General features: G+C 44.2%; 1 protein-coding gene across 1 annotated transcript in view; it reads right to left on the reverse strand.

Moving 5' to 3' along the window:
• Positions 1 to 4,195: 4,195 nt before the first annotated feature.
• Positions 4,196 to 22,872, reverse strand: part of LOC149440787 (interleukin-18-like) — a 45,647-nt gene continuing 26,970 nt past the window's right edge. Inside the window, exons 2-4 of the mRNA XM_089658161.1 lie at positions 15,968 to 16,108; positions 7,720 to 7,859; positions 4,196 to 5,094 (exon numbers count right to left, since the gene is read on the reverse strand). Of these exons, the coding sequence (XP_089514287.1) occupies positions 4,876 to 5,094; positions 7,720 to 7,859; positions 15,968 to 16,108 (500 nt within the window). The 3' untranslated portion in view covers positions 4,196 to 4,875. The remainder of the gene's footprint in view (positions 5,095 to 7,719; positions 7,860 to 15,967; positions 16,109 to 22,872) is intronic.

Consider the following 22,872-nt stretch of genomic DNA (forward strand, 5'->3'; position numbering starts at 1 on the left):
CTATGGGGGCACCCGCTGTATCCATTCACACACGAAGCTACGGATTTGGCCTCACCCCCTCTCTCTTCTCATTGGCTCACTGTCTGTGATTGATAGCAGTGGGAGCCAATGACTCCTGCTTCTGTATAGCCAATGAGAGGGAATCCCGGAATAGCTGAGAAACCAGTGCACATCGCTGGATCAAGAGGGGGCTTAAATGAGTATTAGGGGGGGCTGCTGCACAGAATAAGCTTTTTAAAATACATGAAAGTAAAAAACCTTGAGCCTTTAGAACCACTTTAGCTTGCAGGGAGAAGGTTTTTTAGATTTTTTTTTGTGGTTTACTACCACTTTAATAAAATAAAATACAAGAAAGTATAATACATAGATACACGTGCAAGATCAATTAACCTGTTAAGAATAAAAAAAAAAAAACTTTAAAAGTACCTGAGGCAAGTGGTTGTGTTTTTATATCATAAAAGTTTATTTTTAACAATTTATAAAAGACCTTCATATAAATATTTTATATTGTCCATGCCTTCAGAAATCCAGCTGAACATCATTTGGTAGACAAAGGAGATATACAGTATGTCTCACAGCTAATATAAAACGTACAACTTCAAGGCCAAGTCAATAGGAAGTGTTCCAGCAAGGTGATTGTCCCCATGAATATTAATCACAAAAATATCTTTATATACCCACAGGATCTCAGCCCCCACTAATTATATAAAGACACTTACATTATCAATTAACTTTAACCTCTTCTTGCTGGCCATACGCATATATGTGGCCTCTCGGCCGATGGATCTTAACTCCGGTAAGCCACATATATGCGTACCAAAATGTAAACAATGCTGTGCTGAGAGCAAGTGCCCTCTGCACTCCCGCCAAAGTTACCGGCGGGTAACGGAAAGCTCCCAATCTCTACTTGCAATCAGGAGCTTTCTGATCATGTGACTGCTGTGACAGCTGAAAAAAAAAAAAAAACCTTCTTCACCCTCCACAAGTAGTACTGTGTCACTATGGTGACACTGTACTGCTAGGGTGACAGTATGTTAAAAAAAATAAATATTATAAAAAAAATAAAAATGTAAAAAAAGTTAGAAAAATTATAATTTTTGGTTATAAACTGTATTGGGTTATTTTTTTTTACAAAAAAAATAGCTGAATACATTTTGGCCAAGATTTTTGATTATTTATTTGCAAAATTTTATAAGAAAAACACTTTTTTTTCAAAATTTTTTTACTTCATTTATATAGCAAAAAAAAAATCCCAGTGGTGAATAAATACCACTAAAATAAAGCTTTATCTGCCTCAAAAAATGCTAAAAAAGTCATATGGATACAGTGTTGCATGACCACGCATTTGTCATTCAAAGTGTGATAGCACTGAAAGCTGAAAAGTGGCCTGGACAGGAAGGGGGTAAAAGCAGGGGCGGACTGACCATTTGGAAACCCGGGCACTGCCCGAGGGCCCGGGGTCAGTAGGGGGCCCCATGAGATGCCCCTGGTACCTTTTTCATAGGCTTTTTTGAGTTTGGGCAAAGACACAGGGGCCCCATGATCCCCTATTGCCCGGGGGCCCCATAAGTTGTCAGTCCGCCCCTGGGTAAAAGTGTCCGGACTGGAAGTGGTTAAAGAGCTGGGAGGTGCCGGCAGGAAAGGGTTAAAGTGGAATTGAACCCTCCCATCTATTTAGCTAAAGAAGTTGACATCTTAGCCTCTGTATGATTTGCAACTGCCATGGTGCTGCACACGTGATCATTTGTGACATCAGCCATTTTATGACTTGACAGTTTGGTTGACAGCACAAGCAAATGTGACAGTTAACATTCCTGGCATGCTGGGAATGGAAGGCCTCGTTTACACCATACATGCTGTAAAACTGATGGAAAAAATGCACAGATTTCACTTTTAGAGACATGAGTTTACATCAGTGTTCATGAGTGTTTCAGTGAGATGTCACGTTGCAGATTCCTGCACAGAAAAAAATCTGCACGTGATACTAGTGTTGTGGTGTGAACAGGGCACATAGAGAACAACTGTTTTCTTTGTGTCCTTGCAGAATGTGTGCAGAAAAATTCACGTCTCTGCACCGTGGTGTGAACAAGGCCTTAAAGATGGGTTTTGTTCGTCTTTAACCGCTTCCTGACCGCCCTATAGCAGAAATACTGCTACGGGGCGGCAGGACTGCGCAGAATCACATATTTCTATATGTGATTTTGCATTTTCGGGTAAGGGGCACGCGTGCGCCACCCTACCCATGCCGCCATTGGTGGCTACAGCTGTCGATCACCAGGTCTTGGCCGGAGAATCCCCGCTTGCACCTGGCGGTCACTGAGGAACAGTAAAAGGAGAGAGGTCTGTGTGTGTAAGGAGAGAGGTCTGTGTGTAAAAGGAGAGAGGTCTGTGTCAGCACAAACAGGCTTCTTTATATTACTCTGCACAGCAGAGCAATACAAAGCAGCTTATTTCCCTAGTAAATCACACACAGCACACAATGTAAAACACATACAGTGTTCTGCCCATATTGTTGAAAATAATGTATGTAATATACTATAATGTTATGTGATGTTGCTGCCATCTAGTAGTTAGAGTTATTATGCCTAGTTATATCAGGATTTGTCAGGAAGTGGTCATTTTCACATGCAGTAACCTTCAACCTGGAAGTTCGTGTCCTCCATTCGTAACTGCTTCTGAAACTAGCAAGTAGCATACAGTGAAGCTCCAAGCCATTCCTGGACTTATGGTGGAATTGTCCGTGAGTACTCTCACTGATGGGATGAAGCTGTTGGATAATGTTTAATGTACTGACACATATGTTTTGTTTGTGCTTATGTTGTAGTTTTACAAAGTTATTCAGAAGAAAGAATACATACAGATCTGATGTCTCACGTTTCTTGACTTCTGAATTATTGTTAGACTGTCTGACTAGTGTTATACAACAGTTCAATAATGCGAAGCAGAGCAGACTCACCTGCCCATTTCTCAGAGGTGCAGGCAACCAGAAAATGGAATGGAAATGCAGCAAAAACACATTTTTGCAGTGAATCAGTGAAAGCAGCCTAAACCCCTCACTTCCTGTAGTAGTGAAAATATTTTTACCGGAAAAGCAAGTGAATGGAAAACTCATACAAGGACACTGAGGACAAAAAAAACAAACAAAAAACAAACAGAGGTTCTTGCCTTTCTCCAATATCTCTTGTCAGTAAATTTTGATGACTCTCATATGCGGCAGAGTGCCAGTACTAGTACCACGCTACCTTTTGGTGAACTGGCGAGTACTAGTGGCCTAGTACATCCTGGTATTTCACATATCTCTTAGATTGTAAGCTCCAAGGAGCAGGGCCCTCCTATCCCTCTTGTATTGAACTGTATTGTTGCTGTATTGTCTCCCGTTATATTGTAAAGCCCTGAGCAAACTGTTGGCCCTATATAAATCCTGTATAATAATAATAATATAACTAATAAAAAGTGAATTTACTAGTGTAGTGTCCTGATTTGGGAGATGCCTTCTCACTTGTTACTTGGACAGAAAGTGAAGAGAAAGGTCCTTATCAGGGAAACAGAAAGAAATCAACTAATTTCTAACTCTTCCCAACCTTTTCCGAGATTACCCAACATTTGGCTAGAGTTCCACACTGAAACCATATAAAAGAAAAAGTAGGAACCCTATCAGCTTATTAATAATTATCATATATAACCAGGGCTTTTTTTCTCAAAAAATAGGTGCTAGAACCAGTGGCATCCCGAGGCAGGTGTGGGGGGTGCACACCGCACCGGGTGACACCAATCGCACAGGGTGACACTGGACCCGGTCCATGGAAAGGTAAGTTGTAAAGCAAGCCGATGATCCCAGCAGGATGGAGCCGATGATCCCCGCAGGATGGATCCGATCCATCCTGCGGGGATCGCCGGGTTTCTTTACAACTTACCTTTTCGTGGAGCGGGTCTGGTGTCACCCCGTATAGGTGGGATGCTGACGATCCCTGCAGGATGGATCGGATCTGCGGATTGGGGAGCATAATGGATCGGACTCCGATCCATAATGTTCCATCCGCAGATCCGAACCATACTGCGGGGATCGTCGGAGGGGGTGTCACCAAGTGTGACACCAACCCTACGGACGCCCCTGGCTAGAACATCCCCCTTCTGAGTCACTTATCTCTGCCCCTTACCCACCTCTGAGCACCGTCACTTGGTTCCACCCCCTAGCCACCTCCCGGTACCTCTCCTTTTAGAGAATACAGAACCAAGTATCATCTTGTGGTGATAAATAATTTGTATGTAATTTGTTCATGATAGCAAGAAAATCTGAAAAATAGATTGCCAGCAGCAATGGAACCCTCCCCCCCAGCAACAATAGATCCATCCAGCAACAATGGACACCCAAAACAAAATACCACCCAAGCAGCAATAGACCCTCAGCAGCTACAACAGATCTCCCAGCAGCCAGCATCAATAAAGTCTGCAGCAGCCAGCAACAATAGACCTTCCCTCACTACACAAAAATAGACCTCCTTCAGTGACAATAGATCCCCGGAAGCCAGCAACAATAGACCACTCCCTCAACAGTAGATCCCTTCCAATAACAGTTGATCCCCCACTAGCAACAATAAATCTTCCCTACAACAATAGGCCACCACAAAAAAATAGACCCCCTTCAGTGACAATAGATCCCCTGAAGCCAGCAACAATAGATCCTCCAGAACACCCCAGCACCCCTTGCCATTGCATACATTCAGTGATGGAGGTGCCAAAACTGCATTCCCAATTTAAAAAAGTCCTGTATATAACAGCCAAAATGGAGGCAAGGCCAATGATTTTTGATTTTATCTTCATTTAAATCTCTTGATAGTTCATACTCGGCTTAAAATGCTGCCACATTATCAGACATCAATCAAAAGTAAACCTGACAGTTTCGTCAAGTTTATCTTCAGGCAGGTGTTTTAGAACCAGCTTCTTATTATAGTCGTCCGCACTGAAACCAAGATAAAAGTTTTGTTTGAGTGATGATTCAAAGCGGAAGGCGTTCGGGTGCTCATCACAAAATAATTTTTGATAGAAGATAATCTCACTCTGCTTCCCCGGTATATCCTGCGGAAGCTCGCATTGCTGAAATAAGTGAAACAGAAGGGTTTAATGCATGTGCAAAAATACTGAATGAATCAGGGTATGTTTTAGGATAATATATATATATATATTGGTACATTGTGAATATATGTGTATTGCTAGTGAGTAAAAAACAAAACAAAAAGAGAACATTGACCATTTTGAAAATGTGGTTTAGAGATGGGATTCCTCAACCATTATCGGACAGTTTTATGACTATCTATTAGCTGAAGCTTGACCCCCTCTGTGTGAGTGTAGTATCCCCCCCCCTCCCTTTTGATGTATCTTATCTGTAGCCTTTTTCTTTTTTTTTTTTCAATCCCTTCTAACATTCTGCTTAAACTTTGTGATTTGTAATAGTACTGTTTGGACTTTGAAGAAGGGGACATACCCCGAAAGCTTGTCCTCAAAATTGTATGTTAGTGCAAATAAAAAAAGTATCACGGACAGTACTAAATTGTTTCTATTCTCTGTACACAGATTATCATGAATCCAAGGCAGAATTGGGTTAAAGGATAAGTTCACCTTTTGGACAAAAATAATAAATGCAATTAAAAAAAATGTGCTTTTATTATGTCCAAAGGAGCCTGGAAAGCATTGCACCAGCAATCAGTACATTGCTGATGCCATGCAAGTCTCCTGCAGACCTGTCAGAATATCTGCTTGCTGTACTGGGATGTACGAGCAAGCACATATTCTGATAGGAAGAATCAATGAACTGAAGTTCATTGAAAACTACAAGCCCACAGCCGCTAACGGTGGGAATACATGATTAGAAAATCGACCGATCGGTCATCCAACGACCGAGAGGCGTTCATTTGTTGGTTGAAATCGTGGCCCACATTAACCAAACTGAAAAAAAATCGTTCATCGGGCAATACGTAGTGTTGACGTCTTCCGTACAAGTGGAAGTGATGCGGTGTGCGTGTGACCTTGTAGCCACGCCCTTCCGGCCAGAACCAGCGATATACACAACAATGACCAGCAATGAGTATAATATAGATTATTACATGACCTATATACATCAATAGTGATACATAAAATATAATCTGCACAATTCTGGTTTCATGATCCCATGAGGCCGATCTCCTTTTAACATTTGGATTGTTCGTTCGTGTTTACGAAGATTCCTTGGACATAAACATCCGGGTCATATCCTGTTTCCGCACATGCGTGATAGCGCTTGATAGATGTTTTTCGTGCGACCGTCATACCACCGCATAGAAAGTCGGTCGTTCGTATGTAAAATGACCACATTTTTCATTGTTGTTCAACCAGATTTTTTTGTTCACAATATCGATATCGGTTAAAACATCCTGCTCATCAACTAAGAGAAAATCGTTCTATCAGTGGTCCCGTGAAGTTTTTTGTATGATTTTCTTATTGTGTGTACGGGGCATAAGGCTGTTGGGACCTGCAGTCCATTAATTCATGGAAGTCCATGAATGAATGACGCAACCGTGTGGGCGGAGCCCCGCACAGCTGCGCTATTTTCAAATTTGACAGATAGTACGGGGAAACTTCTCCCTGTATTATCTGTCAGGGGGAGGGGGGGGCGGTGGCTGCAACTATGGGAACATGCAGGGGCGGACTGACCATTTGGAAACTCGGGCACTGCCCGAGGGCCCGGGGTCAGTAGGGGGCCCTATGAGATGCCCCTGGTACCTTTTTCATAGGCTTTTTTGAGTTTGGGCAAGGACACAGGGGCCCCCTGATCCCCTATTGCCCGGGGGCTCCATGAGTTGTCAGTCCGCCCCTGGGAACATGTTACATGTTCCACCCTAAAAACGGGGATCCTTGAGCACTACCAAAGTCCATTCCTTTTTAGCATATGTTCACATCAGTCATTGTCCTCAAGGAGTTTACAATCTAAGGTTCCTATCTTACATGAGTAAATAAACACATATAGTACGGCCAGGGGCGGACTGACAACTCATGGGGCCCCCGGGCAATAGGGGATCATGGGGCCCCTGTGTCCTTGCCCACACTCAAAGCACACCCAAAAAAGCCTATAAAAGGTACCAGGGGCATTTCATGGGGCCCCCTACTGACCCCGGGCCCTCGGGCAGTGCTCGAATGGTCAGTCCGCCCCTGAGTAAGGCAAATTTAGACGTCAGCCAGTTAATCTACTAGCATGTCTTCTGGAATGTGGGATGAAACCACGGTTCCTGGAGGAAACCCACACAAGCACTGTGAGAACATGCACACCTAATGAACATGGTTGGGATACCAACCAGGGCCCTCAGTGACTGAAAGGCAGACATGTTAATCACTAATCCATTACTCTGCCCTTTGTAAGGCCTTAATGTCCATATGGAAAAGGATATCCAATCCAGGCTTGTCAATGGCCAACATTAGGACAGTCTAGTGGTCCTTTATTGTAGGCCACCTGAAAAATAAGATCCCACATTTTATGAACTCCCTGCTTCTCAGTTTGTGTTGAGCAGAGCTGCTTTACTTGATTATCAGGTTAAATCATATCAAATTGTTGTTAATCATTTTGAGAAAAGTAATACTGCACGCTAGAAAATATATTACATTTATATCCGATATCATATGAAATGTACTCTAAGAAGTGACAGGTGTCTTCTTTTAGTGGCTTACAGATCATTCTGGTGACATGCTTACCTTAAGAGTAATAGAGGAATCACTGTTAACACTCACAATGTAGTTTTTATTATTCTTTTTGAAAGTGATGGCCACTGCTAGTCCTTTGTCATGAAAAGTTAGTTCTCTGTACATCTTTAAGAAGAATATTGGTTGGCTCCCTAAAAAAAAAAAACACACACACAATTAAAGTGCTACTAAACCCAGAACCCTGCATTCACTATATCTGGTCTCCCCGGACCCTGCATTCACTATATCTGGTCTCCCCGGACCCTGCATTCACTATATCTGGTCTCCCAGGACTCTGCATTCACTATATCTGGTCTCCCAGGACCCTGCATTCACTATATCTGGTCTCCCAGGACCCTGCATTCACTATAGCTGGTCTCCCCGGACCCTGCATTCACTATATCTGGTCTCCCCGGACCCTGCATTCACTATATCTGGTCTCCCCGGACCCTGCATTCACTATATCTGGTCTCCCCGGACCCTGCATTCACTATATCTGGTCTCCCCGGACACCCGGTATCACTATATCTGGTCTCCCAGGACCCTGCATTCACTATATCTGATCTTCCAGGACCCTGCATTCACTATATCTGGTCTCCCAGGACCCTGCATTCACTATATCTGGTCTCCCAGGACCCTGCATTCACTATATCTGGTCTCCCCGGACCCCGCATTCACTATATCTGGTCTCCCCAGACTCTGCATTCACTTTATCTGGTCTCCCAGGACCCTGCATTCCCTATATCTGGTCTCCCCGGACCCTGCATTCACTATATATGGTCTCCAGGGACCCTGCATTCACTATATCTGGTCCCCCCGGACCCTGCATTCACTATATCTGGTCTCCCCGGACCCTGCATTCACTATATATGATCTCCCACAGTACACAAAACATGGAAATGCAATTATTTTAGTAAATATAAACTGCTAAATACCTTTTCTCAACAGCAGTTAGAGCAGTCTTGTGACTCCTACCAGTGTCCAGCAGAGCACTAGTTAAACTTTTCAGGAGGAGTTTTCGTTCTCCCCTGTGAGGCTGCAGGACCCCTGACCCTCTGTCTGGACAGTGCTGATTGGTCCTGTGCTAATCACATGCACTCTCCCAAGGAAAAAAAAAACTCTAGAAATACACACCAAACTGAGCATGTGCAAAGTGACTCCAAGCCTCTGTTCTATCAGGAGATATATTGGAGACAATAGAAGAAGGGGAGGATCAGAGAAGAGAGGATCAAACATCCTTTTTACACAATGCGGAGGATTAACACCTTAGGTTCCACGGTGAACATACCAAGCATGCTTTACTGCATAGACAGACTGATTTTACTGTTGTGGGTTTAGTAACACTTTAATATTATTACTGTATGTCTTCCCAAAAAGTGCAGCTCAATATATTTACCAAGGATATCACCCTATTATTATTATTATTATTATTATACAGTATTTATAAAGCGCCAATAGTTCGCTCAGCGCTGTACATTACAAAGGGAGACAGAACATGTGACAGAACAATACCAATACAATCCAAAACATGAGGGGATCGAGGGCCCTGCTCTTTCGAGCTTACAATCTAGGAGGGAGGGGGTGGTGGCACAGGAGGAGATAGCTGTGGGGGATGGAGTGGTAGGAAGAGTGGAGGAGGGAGGCAAGTTAGCAGGGGGTGGGGTAGGCTTCCCTGAAGAGATGGGTTTTCAGGGTGCGCCTAAAGGAGAGGAGAGTAGGTGATAATCTGATGGGTTGGGGCAGGGAGTTCCAGAGGATAGGTGACACCCTGGAGAAGTCCTGGAGGCGGGCATGAGAGGAGGAGACCAGGGAACTAGAGAGAAGGAGGTCTTGTGAGGAGCGGAGTGTGCGTGCTGGGCGGTACTTGGATATTAGGTCAGTGATGTAGTTCGGGGCAGTATGGTGGACAGCTTTGTACGTCAGCGTTAGGATTTTGAATTTGATCCGTTGCGCAATCGGAAGCCAGTGGAGGGATTGGCAGAGGGGGGTGGCGGAGACAGAGCGGTTGGAAAGGTGAATGAGTCTGGCAGCCGTGTTCAGGATGGACTGAAGAGGGGATAGCCAGCGGCGAGGCAGGCCAGTGAGGAGGGAGTTGCAGTAGTCGAGTCGTGATATGATGAGGGAGTGGATGAGCTGTTTAGTGGTTTCTGGGGTTAGGAACGTGCGGATTTTGGCGATGTTGCGGAGGTGGAGTCTGCACGAGTTTGTTAAAGATTGGACTTGGGGCTGGAAGGATAGGTTGGAGTCCAGAATGACACCCAGTACTCTGGCCTGCAGGGCGGGTTTGATGGTAGCGTTGTTGGATGTGACGGAGAAATCAATGGGGGGTGGTGTCCGGGCTGGGGGGAAGACAAGAAACTCGGTTTTGGAGAGGTTCAATTTAAGGAAGTGGAGCGACATCCAGTCTGATATGTCGCTCAGTAGCTGTGTGATTCGGGCTGAGACCAAGGGGGTGAGGTGGGGGGTTGAGAGATAGATTTGTGTGTCGTCGGCATAGAGGTGGTAGTTGAAGCCGTGAGAGTGTATGAGTTGGCCAAGGGAGGAGGTATAGATGGAGAAGAGAAGGGGCCCGAGGACAGAGCCTTGAGGGACCCCAACAGAGAGGGGGAGTGAGGGGGAGGTGGTAGCATTATAGGTAACGCTGAAAGAGTGTTGTGACAGGTAGGATGAGATCCAGGAGAGAGCAGAATCTCTGAGGCCGAGAGAGTGTAGTTTTTTGAGGAGGAGGGGGTGGTCGACTGTGTCGAAGGCCGCAGAGAGGTCAAGGAGTAGGAGCACTGAATAGTGTCCATTAGCTTTGGCGGTTAGCAGGTCGTTGGAGAGTTTGAGTAAGGCAGTTTCGGTGGAGTGTAGGGGACGGAAGCCGGACTGTAGGGGATCGAGGAGGTTGTTGTCGTTGAGGTGAGAGCATAGGCGGGTGTAGACTAGGCGCTCGAGGAGTTTAACTATACCATGTGCCCAATATTGCTCCTTCAATGTGTCTAGTGGATATATGCATTCAAATCAATCCATTTATCATAATCATGTCACACTAATTTTTTAATACTTATGTACACTCACCGGCCACATTATTAGGTACACCTTCATAGTGCCAAGAAAATCTCCCCCACACCATTACACCACCACCAGCCTGAACCGTTGATACAAGGCAGGATGGATCCATGCTTTCATGTTGTTCATGCCAATTTCTGACCCTACCATCTGAATGTCGCAGCAACCAGTCTGCCCATTCTCCTCTGACCTCTGACATCAACAAGGCATTTTCATCCACACAACTGCTGCTCACTGGATATTTCCTCTTTTTGGGACCATTCTCTGAGATGGTTGTGTGTGCAAATCCCAGCAGATCAACAATTTTTAAAATACTCAGACCAGCCCGTCTGGCACCAACAACCATGCCATGTTCAAAGTCACTTAAATCCCCTTTCTTCCCCATTCTAATGCTCGGTTTGAACTTCAGCAAGTTGTTTAGATGTCTAAATGCAGTTGCTGCCATGTGATTGGCTGTTTAGCAAATTGCGTTACCCAGCAATTGAAGAGGTGTACCTAATAAAGTAGCCGGTGAGTGTATATAAATGTAATACATTCCTAAACAGTCCTTCCAAATCCACTCCCTCTGTGATAAACATTATGTCCACTGTGAAGTGACTGATTTCTTCAGCATGTAGTGAGCAAAAATGAGTTCCAGCACCATTCATATACAGTATATTATATTGACCTATCCGCTAAGATAGGTCACTTTGTGCATTCCCCTTTACGGGGTCTCATTCCTCTCCTTCACATGCCATGGGATCCTTGTATTTGGATATGTTTCTTCTCTCAGCTCTCATAAGACAGGATCACCACCAAGCCACAATATCCATTTCTTGCTGCTTTAACATCATATTAGCATGTTATTATAATAAAAGAGTGGATTTCTTTCTATTGTTGTTATTAAATTAATAAACAGGTTTTTTCTTACCTGCTCTGTGCAACGGTATTGCACAGGTACACCCCTTACCTCCTCCTCTAGGGTCCCCTGCAGGCACAATCCGCTCCTCTTCTTCTGTGTCTGCCCCATAGCAGGAGCTTGCTCTGGGGGCAGATGTGTGAGCTCGCTCTCAAGCTGGGCTGTGTGTGTCCATAGACACACACAGTGCAGCTCATGCCTCCCTGCTCTCTGCTCACTGGATTTGACTGACAGCAGCAGGAGCCAATGGCTGCTGATGTTTTCAGCAAAGCCTGTGAGACCAGGAAGAGAGGGAAAGAAGACCTGGATCTGAGCACAGTGCTGGAATGATACAGGAGTCAGGAAAGTGTTAGAAAGGGGGAGAGGAGAACACACAGTGGAAGGTTTTTGTTAACTTTAAGGCTGAGTTCAACATTCAATAAAAAATTTATAAATGTACACATTTTTTCAGGGAAAAAAAACATGTGCATTCATTATTTTATCCTGCAGGAGCCTGGAAAGTGCTGCACCCATGATCAGTGGATCGGGGGTGCAATGGTCAGGTTTCTGCAGACAAGCCCTGCAACTTTCTCCATATACCTTCATACAGGCTGTCAGGGCTTGTGAACGAACTATGAGAGTGCTCATCAGTGCATTCAGAACTACAAGCCGTTGGGTGCGGTGATTGACTGTAGTCGTAGTCTATCCATTCACAGAAAACTGTGAATGAATGATGTGACTGTGTGCCCGCTGTCACACCGATGGTGGATGATGGGGAACTGGCGGCAGGAGCTGGAACATGTTACACATTCCACCCCAAATATGGGTAGAACGTGTAACATGTTCCAAAAGGTGAACTTAGCCTTTATTACAGAGACTGCATAAAGGTAAATAAAAGCCCTTTAGACTTTACAATCACGTTAATTTTGTTGAAACAATGTTATTAGTGAGTCATACTGATTTTATCAAAAGAAGAAACCTTTAATAAAGTGGTATCCCAAAGTACATACTTTAATCTGACACAATTCATAGTTTAATGGGACACACAAGCCTCGCTATTCCAGTTGTAGTTTTGGTTGTCAGTTGACTCCCTATCCTGGAAAGTCCAAGGCCCATGCTACTTTTTAAAAATGACCTTCTGTTCTTTGGAAGCTTTTTACAATGATGCAGAGGTAGTGGCTTCTTCATAGACATACTCTGGACCAAATTTGTGCACAGTCAATAGAGTGCATGGCCTAGAACAGTGGTCTCCCAGGGGCCGGTTGCAGCCCTTTGCTAGCCTTTATCTGGCCCTTGGGGCACTATTCCTTCCAATGATATGAGGCACTATTCCTCTCACTCACATCAACAGCGGGCCACTATACCTTCCACTGACACCAACAGTGGAGTACTGTCTCTTCCACTGATCCCAACAGTGATGAACTGTTTTTTCCACTGATACCAATAATGGGGCACTATTCCTCCCAATGACACCAATGATGGGGTACTATTCCTCCCACTAATACCAATGATGGGGCACTATTCCTCCCAATGACACCAATGATGGGGTACTATTCCTCCCAATGACACCAATGATGGGGTACTATGCCTCCCACTAATACCAATGATGGGGCACTATTCCTCCCAATCACACCAATGATGGGGTACTATTCCTCCCACTAATACCAATGATGGGGCACTATTCATCCCAATGACACCAATGATGGGGTACTATTCCTCCCACTAATACCAATGATGGGGCACTATTCCTCCCAATGACACTAATGATGGGGTACTATTCCTCCCACTAATACCAATGATGGGGTACTATTACTCCCACTAATACCAATGATAGGGAAATATTCCTCCTATTGACCACCAAGCCTGAGGCCATGTTTATTCTCACTGATGCTGGGCCCGAGACATTTTCTACCCCCATCATCCACAATCCAGCCCGGCCAAAGTCTAAAGGACAGTAAACTGGCCCTTTGTTTGCAAAGTTTGAAGACCCCCTGGCCTAGGGCAGCACACAGCCACAAATGCATCACAATTTATATGAACTACCACCCTGCCCACCAGTGCAGTTCACATATAGATTCTCATTACTCATATATTTCTGCTGATGGAACAAGTACTTTTTTGCTTTAAAGTATAACGAAAGGCAAAACGTTTTTGTTAGTTTTGGACAGAGTGGAGATAGATTAGAATGTTTGTCAGGTTTTATCGACACCCCCCCCCCCCCCCCTCGTTAGAGAGAGTCACTCATTCTATTTGTCCCAGGAAAGAAATAGAGGGAAATTCTTCCAATGGGGGCACTGTTTCTGGTGCCCTGGGGGGTCCCCAAGAAAGTCCCTCTAATTTGCAAGGATTTCCTCCCACTTCTTGTTTGGCTATAGGACAAGAAGTGAAGGGAAATCTCCGCAATGGGACACAGATGGCAAAAAGGGGTTGACAGGGGTTAAAACTCTCCCTTACTCTATCCAAAATGAAAAATAGGAAATATGAATATATAGGAGCAGTATAAAGTTCTACTTTAATGCTGGTTCTATATGTTCATACTCCATGTTAAAAACTGCACCTGTCATTTTGTAGAAAAACAAAATGGTGTAGAGGAATATGGTGGAGAAGACAGGCAATGCTTTTGTGTTCATCATCAAAGGAAAACAGACCATCGTAGCTAAACTCTTCTTTTAAAAAAAGAGACCAGAGAATTGAATGTGGGCAGGAAGGGTGATCGGTACAGTGTGGTGGTGGGGGGGCAATTACTGGGAATGATCCCCTGTATGGATCTCTCTGCAGCAGATGAAAGTTGGCTCCTTCAGTTCTCCCTCCCACTGGCATTCAGCTGCTGCAGAGAGAGCCATACAGGGGATTTGTTCCAGTAATTGCACCCCCCGCTGCACCCATCACCCTCCCTGTGCACCATACGTTTCCCCCTGCTGCCCAGGCCCCTCTGTGTGCCTTTACTCCCAACTTCCCTCCTCTCCATGACACCGGCAGCTGCAAGCACATAATAGGATCCTTCAGGATGGAGAGTGAGAGAAGTATCACCTTTACCAGCCCCTTTCATTCCTGAATGAACACAATGAGTGATTGGTAACAACCACTTGACTTGCTGTGTTAATTCATAATTAAAGCATAGTAAACTTTTTTTTTTTTTTTACTTTTCAGGGGGTTCTGTCAGGTTTTTCTGTATGGGGCCCCGTGGTTTCTAACAGCAGCCCTGGCCATGGGCACCAAGTACAGAGATTGGCTGGTACTACAGGAGGCATTACAGCACCCAGGACACAGTGAGTACTAGCCTCTAGGATCCTAGAGACTTTCCTTGCAACATTTGGGAGAGCTCATTACAGTCTGACAGGACTACAGGTGAAACTCAAAAAATTAGAATATCGTGCAAAAGTGCATTTATTTCAGTAATGCAACTTAAAAGGTGAAACTAATATATGAGATAGACTCATTACATGCAAAGCAAGATAGTTCAAGCCGTGATTTGTCATAATTATGATGATTATGGCTTACAGCTCATGAAAACCCCAAATCCACAATCTCAGAAAATGAGAATATTGTGAAAAGGTGAATATTCTCGGCTCAAAGTGTCCCACTCTAATCAGCTAATTAAGCCATAACACCTGCAAAGGATTCCTGAGCCTTTAAATGGTCCGATTATTGTTCAATGTACAATCCTTGTTTTATTGATTGCATGTAATATTCTAATTTTCTGAGATTGTGGATTTGGGGTTTTCATGAGCTATAAGCCATAATCATCACAATTATGACAAATCACGGCTTGAACTATCTTGCTTTGCATGTAATGAGTCTATCTCATATATTAGTTCATTTATTGCATTACTGAAATAAATGAACTTTTGCACGATATTCTAATTTTTTGAGTTTCACCTATATACTCCTGATGAAGGGTTCCTGCATTGAAGTTCATTCAACCTACATATTCAAGAGGATGGTTACACGCTGAAAGAGCAGATCAGCTTTAGTGCCCTCTGTTGCATCTCTGCTAGTTCCTTCTGGAGTGTCCCAAGGCTCACCCTCACCCCATCCAAGCTAATCCAGCAAATAAACTGCAAAAAGACATGCATGACCTGTTTTCTGACTTGAGTGATTGTGAACTACTGTGTGCCTGGCTACCATGTGCCTATCAGGGAATGGAACCGGGGATCAAGCAATCAACCCAGTCTGGAGTCTGTGCTATGTTAAGGAGATACTATCACTTTGCTTATTCATGGCAAGGCAACAGTCTCCTAACAAGACCCTTCCCCCACAATGGGACGGGCTATCTTTGGTTTACATAAATCCCAATTACAAAACAAATGTTAGAAATAAAGAAATGCTTACCGTCAGTTTCTTCTTGAGATCCAAAAGATTGAAAAGCTGCAAAGGATTTTTCCGGGTATGGAATTAATATTTGATTGAAGATATTTTTAAAACTGAAAGGAATACTTGCACTGGATCCACACTTAAAAGCATCCACTTCATCTGTAAACAGCAAATAATTTACTGTCAATGTCATATAGATAAGAGATCACCTGAGGCTTTGAAAGTCCAACTGAAGTCACAGAAAGAGATCTGCATTCACTCACTGTACTCACAATCTCTGTTTTCCTAATCTTACCTCCATGTTCCTGTTACAGCAGTTTTGCAAGGTCTAAAATTGAGACAGTGGGGTTTATTTACTAAAGCTGGAGAGTGCAAAATCAGGCTCACTTCTGCAGAGAAACCAATCAGCTTCTAACTTCAGCTTGTTCAATTAAGCTTTGGCAATAAAACCTGAAAGCTGATTGGTTTCTATGCAGAAGTGAGCCTGATTTTGCACTCTCCAGCTTTAGTAAATAAACCCAATTGAGTTAGACCTAGAGCACTTAGTAATCAGCACTCAGTAATAGGGGCGTGGAATTTACTTAGCTATGCCAATATACAGTGATGGAGTGCGGGGGGGGGGGTGCGCCGCATCGGGTGACACCTTTTGCACGGGGTGACACTGGACCTGCTCCACCAGGGGTGGACTGACTGAGGGCCCGGGGTCACTACAGGGCCCCATGACAGGCTCAGTCTGTCCCTGTATGTGCCGCTGCTGAAATAAGCAAGCATTGAGGGGACAGACAGTGAGGCAGGCACTTCGGACAGCTCTCCTCCTCGGAGTTTCAGCAGAGAGGCGGGTCCACATCCCTGCCACGGGTGCTGAAGTCAGAGAGCTGGAGGGGCGGGCAGGTCAGTGTGTAATCCCCCAACCCTGGTGACAGCACTGCAGCTTCATGTAGTAGGTAGGGGGGAGAGAGAGAGGGGGAGAAAGAGGGCAAAGAGAGGGGGGGAGAAAGAGGGCAGAGAGAGAGGGGGTGTCACCAAGTGTTCCAGCACCAGATGACACAAACCCTAGGGATGCCCCTGATGAAGTGGAAGGTTGGTAAGCACCATTTTCACTAATAAAAAGGGTATTTCTGGGGGAAATTAAGGGGTCAAGGAAATCTGGTGAGTATGTGACCTGAAGGGGAGCACAAGGTGGAAATGGAGGACGTTTCAGAGTTCACAGTTTTTTGAGCAATTTGTTATATGGACTTTTTGTAGGAATGTTTGCTATAAATTGTTTTTTTTTATTTTCTCATAGCAGCCAATAATCTCATGACCATTGGGAACCCCTGTCCTGGCAGCCTGGCATCTAAAGCAGATTAGAAACTGTTTACCAATCACTACTGCTTCCCTTTAAGATAAGTAGCACAGTTCCTCTTATAATGTTCCTCTTTCCCTCTCCATTCACAAGAAAAATAATGTTTTGCCAAGATCTTTTAGATCCTGATGCTTGATGGCACAACTCCCTGGGTAATAGGGGATCATGGGGCCCCTGTGTCCTTGCCCAAACTCAAAAAAGCCTATGAAAAAGGTACCAGGGGCATCTCATGGGGCCCCCTACTGACCCCAGGCCCTCGGGCAGTGCCTGAGTTTCCAAATGGTCAGTCCGCCCCTGCTGGCAGTGGAATCTTTCATACAAGATCTATGCGTGGACCTACATAGGATGGAAGGTTTAAGAAGAATAAGGGCCTCTACTAATGGGAATGTGACACTAGTCACCAGAAGCAGTGTGTTATTTACAGGTGAAGTGTCCTTAGGAGTCACTCAGGCAACCCACCCTGCATAAATGCCACAGGGGCCAGCCTTTACACCAGCAGGAAAACTACCACATTTAAAACAAAATATATGCTTACTACTCCTTAACATTTTTCAAATAGTATTACCTTAAAAAAAGAACCTGCATGAAAGTTACTATGTATTACTCTGAGTATATTTAATTTCAAAAACAGAAAATCATTCTCTTCCATCCAGCATTATACTGGAAATAGTTACAAAGTTACATACCGTATTTTCCGGCGTATAAGACGACTTTTTAACCCCTGGAAATCTTCTACAAAGTCGGGGGTCGTCTTATACGCCGGGTGCTGGGCTGAAACCTTACCGTACTTCCGTGCTGACGCTTCTGCGCATGTCTTCGGCAGCAGTAGACGATCGCGGATCACCATAGCTCGCAGAACTGCATGAGACGTCGGATGCAGCAGTGCTCGATTGAGCTTGACTGAAACTGTGATATGCAGAGAAGGGATACACATCGGGTAGCGGCTTCTGCGCATGTCACAATTTCAGTCACGATCAATCGAGCACTGAACGGCTGCATCCGACGTCTCATGCAGTTCTGCGAGGAATGGTGATCAGCGATCGTCTACTGCTGCCGAAGACATGCGCAGAAGCGTCAGCTCGGAAGTACCGGTATGGTACTGCTGCATCCGACCTTGTCCCCTTCATTTCTATGAAATACGGTAATTAATTATTAATATTATAATGTGGCAGTTTTGTGCAATTTATGGTACCGCTCGGATCATCTTGGAGACAGGCAGGGCTGGGCAGGCAGGGAGAGCTGACCCACCCAATCCAAGCAGGCTTTGTATGCAGTGTGCACAGAAAATACTGGTACATCGCTTGCCGTGATTGGTTGGTAGAGGGGTAGTCTTATACGGCGAGTATAGCCCAAACCCTATATTTTAACAGGAAAAGTAGGGGGGTCGTCTTATACGCCCAGTCGTCTTATACGCCGGAAAATACGGTAGTTAGGGTGCATGTACACTGCAGCTGATAAACTGACATTCCGGAGCTTTTCTGCGTTTTTTTCAGCAGCCCCTGAACTCTCCCTAATGTTTTCCTATGTGTCCATGTACACATCGTCATTTACAGGCAGTTGAGTTTACAGTCGTTTTTTTGAACGCACCAAACTTGCGTTCAGGAGTAGATTTTATCAGAGTTTCAAACGCCAAATGAGTGTAAACGCAGCTAACCACGTTTATAAGCGTTTGCATTTAGAAGCGTTTTTTAACTGTTCCATGTCCAGATGCTGTCCAGAGCCTATTTTCATCATCAGAAATGCATGCAAAGCGTTTTCCATGTTTTCAAATGGACCCGGTACACCAGCGCAGTCAGTTACAGGTTTCGTGTGAAGGAAAAAATGGTAGAACGTGCCGCATTATGGTCATGATGGGATCCACAGTGAATGCAACCAGAAAAGACAGGTCATCTCAACACATACTGCTCTCTCTGCTTCTGCTATCTCTATTTCTCTCAAAATGTCTGAAATTGTTAAATTGTTACTGTTTTTCAGTGCATTCTGGGCATTTTGGAAGGTCTCCTGATGTTATCTTTAAAAAATGCTTCTAAACGCAAATACGCACATAAACGCGGTATGCAAACGCGGCTAAACAGACATTTTTTAACCTACATTTTCCAGCAGTCAGTTTCCATCATTCAGAAGTGTTTTCCACTGTATGGGCTCTCGTGCCCGTTCAAATTGCGGCTCGCACATATGTGAATCAGGCCTTACAAGCGGCAGGCTTTTTTTCTGCCAAAATACTGCTGCCAGGAGGAAAGACTTCTCGGAGATTTTCCAAAATGTCCTGTGTGCATGAGGCCCAAGGGTTATTAACATGCTGAATGCTAATTTATACTTCTTACCGTTGTATGAACAACTCATGGACATAGTATCAGAACAGCAGGTATTCATTTTCTTCTATGACAAAAACAAACAAAAAGAAGACATTAAAGAAGTGTTAAACAAATAGCATGTTACCATATAGCCTACGCCGATGAACCTCAATCTATCTCTCTACTCCTCACCTCACTCCTTTAGTCTCCTCCCGCATTACTAACTGATATATTATTATTATATAGGATTTATATGGCGCCAACAGTTTGCTCAGCGCTCTAAAATATAACGGGAGACAATACAGCAACATTACAGTTCAATACAAGAGGGATAGGAGGGCCCTGATCCTTGGAGCTTACAGTCTAAGAGGGAGGGGTTAATGGTACAAAAGGTAATAACGGTGGGGGATGGACTGCTAGGAGGAGTAGAAGATTCCATTATTAGCTGAGGGCAGGATAGGCTTCCCTGAAGAGAGAGGTTTTCAGAGATCGCCTAAAAGTGAGCAGAGTAGGTGATTGTCTGATAAATTGGGGTAGAGAGTTCCAGAGGATGGGGGAAGCTCTGGAGAAGTCCTGGAGACGAGCATGGGAGGAGGAGACAAGGGAGCTAGAGAGCAGGAGGTCGTGCGAGGAGCAGAGAGTACGGTTTGGGTGATATTTGGAGACAAGATTGGTGATGTAATTTGGAGCAGAGTTATAAATGGCTTTATATATTATTGTTAATGTTTTGAATTTTATCCGTTGGGCAATGGGAAGCCAGTGGAGGGATTGGCAGAGAGGGGTGGCTGATACAGAACGGTTAGTAAGGTGGATGAGTCTGGCAGCAGCATTCATGATAGACTGAAGAGGGGATAGCCTGTGATGAGGTCGGCCAATGAGGAGGGAGTTACAATAGTCAAGGCGAGAGATAACCAGGGAGTGAATAAGTTGTTTAGTAGTTTCCAAGGTTAGGAACCGGCGTATCTTGGAGATGTTGCGGAGATAAAGTCTACAAGCTTTGGACAGAGATTGGATTTGATGCTGAAAGGACAGATGGGAGTCTAGGATTACACCTAGTACTCTGGCATGAGGGGAGGGACTGATGGTTTTATTATTGATCTTGATGGAGAAGTCAGGGGAGGGGGCATGGGCTGGGGGGAATACTAAGAGCTCAGTTTTTGAAAGATTGAGTATGAGGAAGTGGAGTGACATCCATGCCGATATGAAACACTTTTTTTTTTTTTTTTTAATATTAGTAATGGTGGCGATCAGGACTTATAGCGGGACTGCTATAAGGACTGGAAGTGAATAAGTTGCTTAGCCCCAAGTCCAATCAATGTCCAAATCCTGTAGACTTCACCTCTGTAACATCTCTAAAATTCAAATTAACTAATTAAATCAACAAGCTACTCATCCACTCCCTTGCTATCTTTCACCTTGACCTTTGCAACTCCCTTCTCATAGGCCAACCATGGGTAGAGTCTATCATGAATGCTGCTGCCAGACTCATCTACCTTACCAACCACTCAGACTCTCCCAAGACCTCATGCTCTCCAGCTCTAGTCTCTTCCTCCCATGCCCATCTCCAAGACTTCTCCAGAGTCTCTCTCATCCTCTGGATCTCTCTGCTTCAATCTGTCCAGCTATATCCTACTCCTTTAGGTGATCCCTTTAAACTCATCTCTTCAGGGAAGCCTATCCTGCCTCCACCGAAACAACTGAACATTTATTTCTTCTATCAGCTTATCCCTTACAATTATTACCTTTTGTACCACATGCCCCACCCTTTTAGATAGCTCTTATGAGCAGGGTCCTCTTAACCCTTTTGTATTTTATTGCATTGTAACTGTACTGCTTCCCTTTAAATTGTAGAGAACTGTGCAAACTGTTGGTGCTATGGGGAGATTTACTAAAACTGGAGAGTAGAAATCTGGTGCAGTTCTGCAGAGAAACCAATCAGCTCCCAGGTTTTATTGTTGAAACGTAATTGAACAAGCTGAAGTTAGAAACTGATTGGCTACCATACACAGTTGCACCAGATTGTGAATGCTCCAGTTTTAGTAAATCTCCCCCTATATAAATCCAGTACAGTAGTATCATAATAATAATAATAATAATAATAATATCCAACTCCATCTAAACCCTGACAGGTCTTTTTTTTCTGAGGGAGGACAACACATTAAACTGCATGCAAAAAAATGCCTTAAAAGTAGAAGTATTACATTTCACTATTAGGAATTTTAGGATCACTGGCAAAGCGAGCCAGGTAGGTGCAAAAGGTGGACAATGTAAATTGCGGGATTTATCTTCCCATAAACATACTCCATAATGGAAGAAGCAGGGGCGAACTGACCATTCGAGCACTCGGGCACTGCCCAAGGGCCCGGGGTCAGTAGGGGGCCCCATGAAATGCCCCTGGTACCTTTTTTATAGGCTTTTTTGAGTGTGGGCAAGGACACAGGAGTCCCATGATCCCCTATTGCCCGGGGGCCCCATGAGTTGTCAGTCTGCCCCTGGGAAGAAGGGATCAGCTGCATGATACTAATATCATGTGACTTGGTTCCACTCTTCCAGCTTTTTCTCCCCCCCATTCATTAAAGTGAAAGGAGATCCTCTTGCTATGAACATTTGTAAAGCACAGACCTATGCCTTTAAACAGCCTCTTTTTTTTAAACTCCAATATGGCTGCAGTATTGTCATGCCGCTGCTTTCCAAATGGATCCCTAAGTGTAATGTAGAGTGGACAGGATCATGTCTAGTAACTAATACCAATCACAAAAAGGTAATCAAGGGCTGACAGGCAGAAAGCATAATCAACTGACAACCAGAATGAGACAGACAAGACTAGACCAAAACTTCAGAGATGAAAAGACCTAGATGTGTGCTTTTGGATCAAGCGCTCACATCAAAGGTTGTGATGATAGTACACTGTATACAAAGTTTGAGGATCACTGCTCCAAGGGAATATTTTAATCATAGTCATAGTTTCATAGTTGGTAAGGTTGAACAAAGATACCATTCGATCTAGTTCACCGTGTCTGTGTGTATGTCTCTCCCACTTCCCATATCTCCGTATATTGTGTTCAGTAATATGCCCATTTAAAATTTTTTGGAAATTCTCTACACTTCCCGTTCAAACCACTGATTGTGGAAGGGGGTTCCGCATCTTGAGATGTGGCAGATATTGAGATAGATATTGAGATAAAAAATTGGTCCAGTTTAACAGATCACTGGCAGGTTTCTGTATAAATATCCCTTGTGCTTGAGACAAAGAATCAGGGAGATTCCCCCAAAGTAGGGACGGG

Source organism: Staurois parvus, unplaced genomic scaffold (genome assembly GCF_062004578.1).
Source record: "Staurois parvus isolate SC_StPar_1 unplaced genomic scaffold, SC_StPar_1.0 ptg001053l, whole genome shotgun sequence".
Taxonomy (NCBI): Eukaryota; Metazoa; Chordata; class Amphibia; order Anura; family Ranidae; genus Staurois; species Staurois parvus.